Here is a 9,608-nt window from a genome sequence, read left to right as displayed (position 1 = left end):
GACGGGCTAGGCGCACACGTGCAGGAGACGTGCCTGGGGTCAGGGAGCCTCCGGCAGGACTCACGGCTGGGTGGCGCTGGGCCAAGCAGAGGCCGGGCTCACCTCCTCGCCAAACCCAGTGGAGCGTGGAAACCAGCGCTCCCTTCCAGCCGTCGCCCCGCTCCCAAATCGCCTGCCCGGAGCAGCGGCTGAAAGGCTGGCAGCCAAGCGGTTCTGGGGGAGGCGAGCACCCCGACTTGCAAAAGTGCCTGCAGCGTGGCTGACTGCGGTAAAGTTTGGCTCAGCACCTCTGAGAATCAGAGCAGCTGTGTGTTGTCTCCCCTCCCTTGTAGCCTGAGTCTGGGATGTTTGGGGCTTTTCTCAAACCCCCGCCGCACCTCCTTGAGTCATGTGACCCCTGGAGGCTCCACTTTCATTTTAAAAACGGTTCATTTCTAGCCTTCATAGACAAGGCGAAAAGCTTGAAAATATGTCCCTAGAGGCTCAACCCCTCCCTTTAGTATTTGTTCAAAACGTATATGGGGGCTCCAACTGGTGGTTGTTGAATCCTGGACTTGGCAGTCTGCTATGACCTGATCACCCTGTGGATGGTTAGGCCAACCCTAACAGACCTATAACACTCCCTCTTTCCGCAACTTGATTGTGTCTCATGATCATTTCCCAATATTGTGTTTGCAGCCTGGCTTAGTAGCTATACAGGAGCCCAGATAGGTATGGTAATCTCTTCTGAGGCTTATGCTTCTTCTGTATGTCTTGAACCCAGATGCCCCACATCCATTCTGTCGGAAGACACCTGGGAGACAGTAAATTGTTATTGATTAACATACTGTTTGAATTTCACCACTGGAAACAGTGCCCTTGGGAAAAAGGACCCTGTATCCTGTTCTTCAGTCCCTCTGGGCCAGCCAGTGTCTTCAACCAAAGATAGATTTGGAATGGTGTCATACAGGGGAAAGGCTCAATGAACATAAGAATGGCTGTACTGGGTCAGATCAAAGTCCATCTGGCCCAGTATCCCATCTTCCAACAGTGGCTGATACCAGGGGAGTGAGGGGAAATCCCAGAGCAGAACAGGTAGTCATCGAGTGAGTGATCCATTCCGTTGCCCTCTCCCACTGACCAACAGGCTCGTCTGCCTGTCACGAAGGGGAAACCAATCATGGTGTGTTATGGTTCCAATGTGTATGAAGTTCACCAAGTGCTGTTCCTAGGGTCTGCGTATAATAGAGACTTTATGCTCTTTTCCAGGAACTGATTCTAGTCTTGAGTCTGTGAGAAGATCATCAGCAACTGTGAAGGTCTGCAGCAGGTGTTCTACAGCCTGTGTTACAGTGAGGGTGAGCTGAATGGATGGGCTTTTAGTGTCAGGGTTCCATTATACACCTATGACAGCTCTGGGTAATGACCCCTGTTCTTAAACCTTCTTACCTGTCTGATCTTCTTCCCTAATGTCTCGTCAACACCTGTATCCAATGTTGCCACAACAGTACCTATTTTGGGGGGCGGTGACAATAAATAGGGAAAATGTTAGGCAAAATGTTCTTTTTATCTTCTCTCTCCTCATCCCCAGTGAATTTAATCACACTCTGGAATAGGGTTTAATCATGCACTGGAATAGGGCTGGTACAAGGGGAGGTTTTTATTCTAAGTGGTATTAGTTGGTACGTAAAAACACAATCGACCACCAATGCCTTTTTTACGCTAGTGCTCCCAGTCTTAGTGCATTGGTGAAACAACCAGTGGAACAGAGGAACAAAATCTAGAATGGATACAGCCCAAGTCACTGCTGAGAATGACAACAGAACTATGCCTCCTGCCTCCTAAAAAATCCTTCCTGGTACATGACTCTCCTTCACTTCCTGCCCGCGGCACTGTTGCCATTAAACATCTGCTGCCTCCCCCTCTGTCTGCTGCACTGTTGGGAAGAGTTGGTGGAGAGAGCTTTGCCTGTTCCTGATGTCCCTCCCCAGAAGCCTGAGAAACTTCATTAAACATTTTGACAATCGCTTTGTTGCCATGGAAATGAGGTTATTATTAATACAGTATTTTAAAAACAGACACACATTGACACTCCAAATATAGAATTTTAATACTATTCTGTCCCCACCACTGCTCTCAGGGGGCATTTTCTGTGATGGGCGGAGCTAATGAGAGTGTGGACCTAACAAAGGGCAGAGCTAACAGAGGGCCACTCTAAAGTCATGTTTATGAGCAGGCGCAGGCTGCTCATGTCACTGGCTCCTTTGTGTGGACCTGTTGCGCTAGATGTCTCCCTGCCACCACCGCAGCATACATGGAAGGTGCCTTGTTTCTGCCAGCTGTTGAGAAATATGAGAACATAAACTACCCATTGGATCCCAGGATCCGGGGGACAGTGCAAGTTTTTTATTTAAGAATCCCAAGGGCAGTGAATGTTTCTGATGCAATCTCTCATAGGTTAAGCTCCCTGAAGGTATGAGCCTCACAGGCTTCAGGGGTCCTTTCATGGGGTGCCTGCTGTCTGTCCTGAAGATGCCAGTCTTCACTGCCAGACAGCGAGCAGCGTCGTGCTCGCTCAGGGGTCTCTTCCTCCTCAGCACCCCCCAGGGAGAGGCGGCGGTCCCGGCGCAACGTGAGTGGGAGGCGGGAGTGACGTGGACTGCAGGCTGGGGAGGGCAGAGGTGTCTCATCGATGAATGTGGTGATCTCATCCCTGAAGAAGCAGGCACTGGAGCCGGATCCTCTGGGGATCAGCCCCCCCTCTAGGAACTGCCGGAGAGTGGTCAGCTCATTTTCAGGGGGTCGCCGGCGATGGTGGTAGTCACGCAGTTCAGGAGCAAGGAAGCCACGGCCCCCAGGCTTGCGTGGAGTGGCAATTCGGATGTCATCGGACGATGACCACTTGTGAAGGAAGGATGGAGTGGAGCGGTGGGAGGAGAAGATGGTAGTCTCATCGTGGGACATTCTCCGGGAGATGGGGACCTGAAAGAAGGTAAAAGGAAATGGAGGTGAGGGGAAGGAAGATCCTGCAAGGCTTGGGGAAAGCCTGCAAGACAGAACGAAAAGAAAGCATTTCAGAGAGGGGAATCCATGGGTTCTATACCTATATGACAGACCAGTGATCCCTTGAGACCCCAACAGAGTTTCAGGGCAGGGAATATCTGGGTGCAACCCACAGAGGAGAAAGGATTGGAGGATAGGCACCCCCTGCATTCCCTATATCTCACCTGCAGATAGTGCACCCTGTCATGTGGCAGTAGCATGTGGTTGATGGGTAGCAGCTTGACGTCCCTCGGATCCCGCTTCACAGCAGCAGCACCGTTGGCATCAAATCGCACCTTACAGATCCGCCCATCGCCATAATCCTCACAGGTCCCATCTGGAGGGTGATGGGGAGAAACAGTGCACGCCACTGTCAGCCACCAGCTGGGAATCTCCTGTCCCCGCATGTCCAGGGAGCCTGCATACCCTCCTTTCACATGCCTTTGTTTTCACTCTGTCCCATAGCTCCTACTCTCTAAGCTCTCCTCACATGACAAACCCCTCTTTCCAATTCTCTTCCTTCTTGTTGGTCTAGGCAGTACAGGGGCTACCCTGTCTCAGCTCATGGGCACCTGCTGCTTCATCCCCAAATGTCTTGCCACCAGAATGGAGAGAAATGTGGGTGCTTCACCACTATGTTGTGGGGGGTGTTGAAGTTTGTATCCCATGTCTCACCCCACCATCACAGTTTGGGCATGTGAATAATTCCATTCACACTTTGGTTAGTGTGGGGCGGTGAATGTAATGTTTCACCCCCTCAAAAGTCACGGTCCCTTTCCCGGTTGTAGAACTCCAGCTACAATCCTGAATCCTTCCTAGCCTTGCCAAAAGTACTCTGGCCCGACACCCAGTGCTGCCAGGCTCCCTCATGCACTGGCTGTCCCAGGGGCAGGATTTGTGATGAGAAGGTGGTGGGAATAGTGCGGTGGGGGGGTGGCAGCTCACCATCATCCCCATCTTCCTCTGTCATGATGGCCACACACTGTTCCCACACAGTGCGGACATCAGCTCGGTAGCGCTCACAGGACCAGATGAAGGATGGGAGAAGGAGGGTCTGCACCATGGAGCACCAGAGCACTGCCAGCACCATCCAGGTGGGGGCGGTATCATAGCGCAGGCTGAAAAAACTCACCACCTGGGGGGTGGGAAGGAAACAGACAGTGAGGGGGAGAGACATACGTGGTCACGGAAGGAGAGAGGGGGAAGAGACAGACGGCATGAGAGTGAACTGTGCAGTCAAATAACTGATTGGCAAAGGCTGGTTAAACAAATTGATCTTTGGATACTTGTTTCTTCAAAGTTTCCTTGTTTTGTCCCTTCCTGAGGCCATGGCTGCCAAGGCCGGGCTGCACTGAGTTTGCCAGAAGACATGGGGGGCTCTCAAAATATGTATTCTGCACTCTCACATGTTCAGTTAAGGTGTGAGACCTATAATAGCTGTCCTTTCTCAACAGTGCTCATTATGCACTGGAGTTAAATATAGGTGTCTACAAAGAACTTGGAATTTGAAACACTCCCTTCTCTTAATTGCTCTCTTTCAGTTTTGTGTATTTCTGCAATTTGTCACCTGTCCAGAGAACCTGCTAGGATAAACCAGAACTGAATTTCTAATAAGAAAATGCATCTCAGATGGACAAAACCAAACCAACCCCAAAACAAACCTTAACCTCCTTCCGGCAACTTGGACATAAACCCAGAGATTTATCCCCATACAGGTCACCTTGAAGATTGCAGCACAGTTTCTATTCCAGCTCCCTGGACTCAATAGTTCAGTGTTTTACAAACCTTTCAGCTGTGGGGTTTGCACAGTTTTAAAAAAGTTTGAGCAAAAATAGTTTGGCCAATTAGAGAATAAGGCAAACTTGTCCTTGCTGCAGAAGAAGCAAACTCCTGCACCCGAAATGCCTTTAGAACTTACACAGGGCCAAATATAGGGGACCACCCCAACCCTTGTTCTGGGATGGGATGCAGGTGAGAGTCTTTTATCTAAAGTCTCAAGCAATGAGGCTGGTACGTGCATATCAGCAGAGAGCTAATAGGGGACAGATGTGGTGGGCTTCCCCATCCCTCCTCCAGCCTCTGGTGGCACTCAGCCAGTGGCTTTGGGTGTCTCTAGTTAAACCATTCCAAAGAAGGTAGCCTGCAGGGGGGCAGACTGAGTGGCCTAGATCCTCTGAGCTGGAGACCTCCTTGCTACATTCTCCACCCTCGCTTGCCCACACCTACCAGTTCCTTGAGGATGGGACTGGGAGTGAGCTGGTAGACTAGTGAAGTGGAGAAGGGGCATCCTGCTCCTTACCAAGATGGGCACCCCGGTGAGCGTATCATACAGGAAGACAATGGCGCTGATAAGGTTGGTCATCTGCATGGAGGTCTTGGCTGACTCCGAGCCATCCAGTGATGACCTCCTTTTGCCCCTAACATCCTCTACAACAATGGCCGGCACATTGAAGGTGTTGCGTGCCACGGGGGGGCAGGAGGAGGAGGCTTCCTCTGTCTGCTGGTGACGACATCTCTGGTGCCTTTGGTGTGCCCATAGGGTCTGGTAGAAGGTGATACCCACACACACCAAGCCCATGACAATTCCTCCCAGGAGCAGAAGGCTGAAGCAGACACCAAATCCCAGCCCTATCTTGCTGACGATGAACTGGCAGCCACGGGCATAATAGCGTTCGCCATTGTTGTGCCAGCCAATGGAAGGCAAGGTGGAAAGGATGAAGGATACCATCCAGATGCCCATGACTGCGTGCAGAGCCTGCTTCTTGGCATTACTCAGCCGGTAGTTTACTGGCCACCTCACCATCCACATACGGTGATAGGACAAGGAGGCCACCGTGAAACAGGTGGCGAGGGCAAGAGTGTAGTATGTGGAGACGAAGACCTTGCAGATGCTCTCATTCCAGTCATAATCAGAGGACTCCCGCCGCAGCTGCACCACAGCATAGGTGGTGAGAGGTACAGCTGCCATGAGGATGTGGGTCCCAGCTAGAAAGCAGAGCAGTAGCTCCAGGGGTTTGTGCTTCTGCTGCTTGGCTGTGATACTCAGGATAATCCAAGAGTTGGCTAGCAGAGCTAGCAGCCCACATGCCAGCCACCACAATGAGTTGTTGTGTAGAGTGGACTCTGACAGGTCACCGACACTACTGCCCCCTCCACGATGCATCATGCCTCCTGCCTTGGTAGCTGGAGGCAGAGTAAGAGGATCAAGCACAAAGACCCTGCACAGGGACAGACAGGTCCTGCCTCATCTGCTCTGGATAGCAAGCAAGGGGTATGCACAGGAGGGGCCACAAAGAGACATTGCCATGGGACATGGGAAGAGCTCTCTTTTTTTCCTCTATGCTTTCCTTGTGCAACCCTTTCAACTTCTCTGTTTCCCTCTTTTGCTCTCTTGTTATGTTTCTTTCACTCTTTTGATCACTTCATTTACTTGCTCCCGTGTTCTCTTCCTCTTCTTTCTTTCTCCTCTTCCTTCTCTCTCTCGCGCTCTCTCCCTCTCCCTCCCCTTCTCACTCGCTAGAATGTCCCCTCTCTTTCCCAAGCATCCTTTCTTTTATTTCCTCTTTCTTTTTCATCCTCTCTCCCCCTTTACTTCCTCTTAGATGGATCCCCTGCTTCATACTCCACCCATATACCCCCTGTTGTGACACCGGCTCTCAGTTCCTCCTCCTCCTGGGGCCAGTGAGAGCTACACCCAAGCAAACAGGTATCTGTGGAGCTCAGGGCTGTCCAGATATTTCAGTCGGATGCAGCTGTGTGCCAAATCTTGGCATCTCAGTTCTGTTGTTTTAAGGGATGTAGGTGGGGCTCAGAGAGGCTGTGTGTGTAATGGTGGGGCTGGCACGTGCACACTGCACAATTCCCCACTCACCAAACACCACACTTCAGGGAGCTAATGACTTCTGCCCCCCTGCCCTGCTGAAGTTTTAAAAGGGAGGGGGCAATTAGTGGGGGTGGAGGGGAAAGAGAGGCAGTGATCTAAGCTGTCCAGAGTCCTCCAGCCACCACTCCTGCACAATTGCCTTTCAGCCACCACCAAGGCTCTTTTTTTTTTTTTGCTTCTACAAGCCCCCCTCCTCTGACTGAGATGGAGGACTCAGCTCATGAACAACTGAGGAACAGTGGAAAGGGAAGATCCTTTTCCCAGGCTCCATTGAAGATTCAGGGTTCAAGATTCACTGCAGAAGGGAGAGAAAAGAGAAAAGGCAATTTAAGATATTTCCATCTCCCCAGCGCTCTCATCACTCACACAATTAGAGCATTCTGATCTAGGCTGTGCAGGGTTCTCCCCAGTGGCTTTAGATAACAGACTGTCCAAATGTATGCCTCTCCTGGGTTGCAGCCCCCTCAGATCCATGTATGGCTCCCCTGCACCCACTCTATGTTCTGCTGACTCCTGATCCGCCTTCCTCAGCCCCTGCAATCCTGGCCTTGGGATCCCCATACACAACACTTCTGCTGAAACATCTCAGTCCTGGTCCTCAAGGCCTTGCATACCCTCTCTCTGTTGGATTTCAGGCCTCAGATTCCCACATCGCTGCAGGTGCACCCCTATCTCAATCCCCAGCACCCATGCTATTCCAGCCTTGGGCTCCCCAAACAAAGCTTTACGAATGCCCCTCATCTTAGATGTGTATTTCCATCCCCTAATATTGAAGTTCTGGGCCCATCTATGCTCATGCCCTCAGTCCTGAACACAGACATCCTGCTTTTAAAGTCTTATCTAAAGACATTTTTCCAGTGGCACCTCTGTCCTGATTCCCAGCAATACCAGGCCTGAACCCTCACAAACACACCTTTACTCATGCCCTTCAATCCTGACGTGGGAGACCCTCAGCTAATTCCTATTGTGAGCTCCCTGCTTCTCTTATGATGACCTCCACGTCTTATCTGCTGCGGCCTCATACAATTCCAGTCTCGGCTTGCCACACAGCCCTGCCAGTGCCCTTCAGTCTTGCCCTTCAGCCCCTCTGCTATTCCAGCCCTGGGATCCCCACCTGGCTCTGCCAGTGCCCCTCAGCCCTGCAGCCAGTGTTTTCTGTAAGTGGTGCACTTGTATGGCCACTGAGGAGAAATTCAAATGGCAACCAGCTGATTAGCAGAGCACCCACAGCGACGTTTTGTATTTCTACTGGTGATGCATATTAGTGCACATAAACATTTTTTTTGCACACGGATGAAAAATATTACAGAAAATAATGCCTGCAGCACCCCCACCTCACTATTCCATCGGTTAGCTCCCCACAGAGCCCTCTCAGTGCTCCCTCAGTCCTGCCCTGCAGCCCCTCTGCTATTCCAGCCCTGGGCTCCCCTCACAGCTCTGCCAGTGCCCCTCAGCCCTGCCCTGCAGCCCCTCTGCTATTCCAGCCCTGGGCTCCCCTCACAGCTCTGCCAGTGCCCCTCAGCCCTGTCCTGCAGCCCCTCTGCTATTCCAGCCCTGGGCTCCCCTCACAGCTCTGCCAGTGCCCCTCAGCCCTGCCCTGCAGCCCCTCTGCTATTCCAGCCCTGGGCTCCCCTCACAGCTCTGCCAGTGCCACTCAGCCCTGCCCTGCAGCCCCTCTGCTATTCCAGCCCTGGGCTCCCCTCACAGCTCTGCCAGTGCCCCTCAGCCCTGCCCTGCAGCCCCTCTGCTATTCCAGCCCTGGGCTCCCCTCACAGCTCCGCCAGTGCCCCTCAGCCCTGCCCTGCAGCCCCTCTGCTATTCCAGCCCTGGGCTCCCCTCACAGCTCTGCCAGTGCCCCTCAGCCCTGCCCTGCAGCCCCTCTGCTATTCCAGCCCTGGGCTCCCCTCACAGCTCTGCCAGTGCCCCTCAGCCCTGCCCTGCAGCCCCTCTGCTATTCCAGCCCTGGGCTCCCTACACAGCTCTGCCAGTGCCCCTCAGCCCTGCCCTGCAGCCCCTCTGCTATTCCAGCCCTGGGCTCCCCTCACAGCTCTGCCAGTGCCCCTCAGCCCTGCCCTGCAGCCCCTCTGCTATTCCAGCCCTGGGCTCCCCTCACAGCTCTGCCAGTGCCCCTCAGCCCTGCCCTGCAGCCCTTCTGCTATTCCAGCCCTGGGCTCCCCTCACAGCTCTGCCAGTGCCCCTCAGCCCTGCCCTGCAGCCCCTCTGCTATTCCAGCCCTGGGCTCCCCACACAGCTCTGCCAGTGCCCCTCAGCCCTGCCCTGCAGCCCCTCTGCTATTCCAGCCCTGGGCTCCCCTCACAGCTCTGCCAGTGCCCCTCAGCCCTGCCCTGCAGCCCTTCTGCTATTCCAGCCCTGGGCTCCCCTCACAGCTCTGCCAGTGCCCCTTAGCCCTGCCCTGCAGCCCTTCTGCTATCCCAGCCCTGGGCTCCCCTCACAGCTCTGCCAGTGCCGCTCAGTCCTGCCCTGCAGCCCTTCTGCTATCCCAGCCCTGGGCTCCCCTCACAGCTCTGCCAGTGCCTCTCAGCCCTGCCCTGCAGCCCCTCTGCTATTCCAGCCCTGGGCTCCCCTCACAGCTTTGTCAGTGCCCCTCAGCCCTGCCCTGCAGCCCCTCTGCTATTCCAGCCCTGGGCTCCCCTCACAGCTCTGCCAGTGCCCCTTAGCCCTGCCCTGCAGCCCTTCTGCTATC

At 53.6% G+C, this 9,608-nt stretch overlaps 1 protein-coding gene and 1 long non-coding RNA gene across 2 annotated transcripts; one reads left to right on the top strand and one right to left on the bottom strand.

Annotated features, from left to right (window-relative positions):
- The first annotated feature begins 133 nt into the window (after positions 1–133).
- LOC142017023 (uncharacterized) lies at positions 134–1,989 on the top strand. The gene is made up of 3 exons (XR_012646427.1): positions 134–268; positions 1,249–1,337; positions 1,706–1,989. It is a non-coding gene; the product is annotated as an uncharacterized LOC142017023 (long non-coding RNA).
- A 258-nt stretch (positions 1,990–2,247) lies between these two features.
- Positions 2,248–6,390, bottom strand: GPR162 (G protein-coupled receptor 162). Its single transcript, XM_075001598.1, has 4 exons — positions 5,321–6,390; positions 3,967–4,156; positions 3,207–3,358; positions 2,248–2,961 (listed from the first exon to the last, which is right to left on the bottom strand). The coding sequence occupies exons 1-4, from the start codon at positions 6,185–6,187 to the stop codon at positions 2,431–2,433; spliced, it is 1,740 nt and encodes a 579-aa protein (XP_074857699.1). The 5' UTR covers positions 6,188–6,390; the 3' UTR covers positions 2,248–2,430.
- Positions 6,391–9,608: the final 3,218 nt, after the last annotated feature.

This window comes from Carettochelys insculpta, chromosome 1, assembly GCF_033958435.1.
Source record: "Carettochelys insculpta isolate YL-2023 chromosome 1, ASM3395843v1, whole genome shotgun sequence".
Lineage (NCBI taxonomy): Eukaryota > Metazoa > Chordata > Testudines > Carettochelyidae > Carettochelys > Carettochelys insculpta.
Note: the sequence above shows the minus strand (reverse complement) of the source record. Positions and strands in the feature narration are given on the sequence as shown.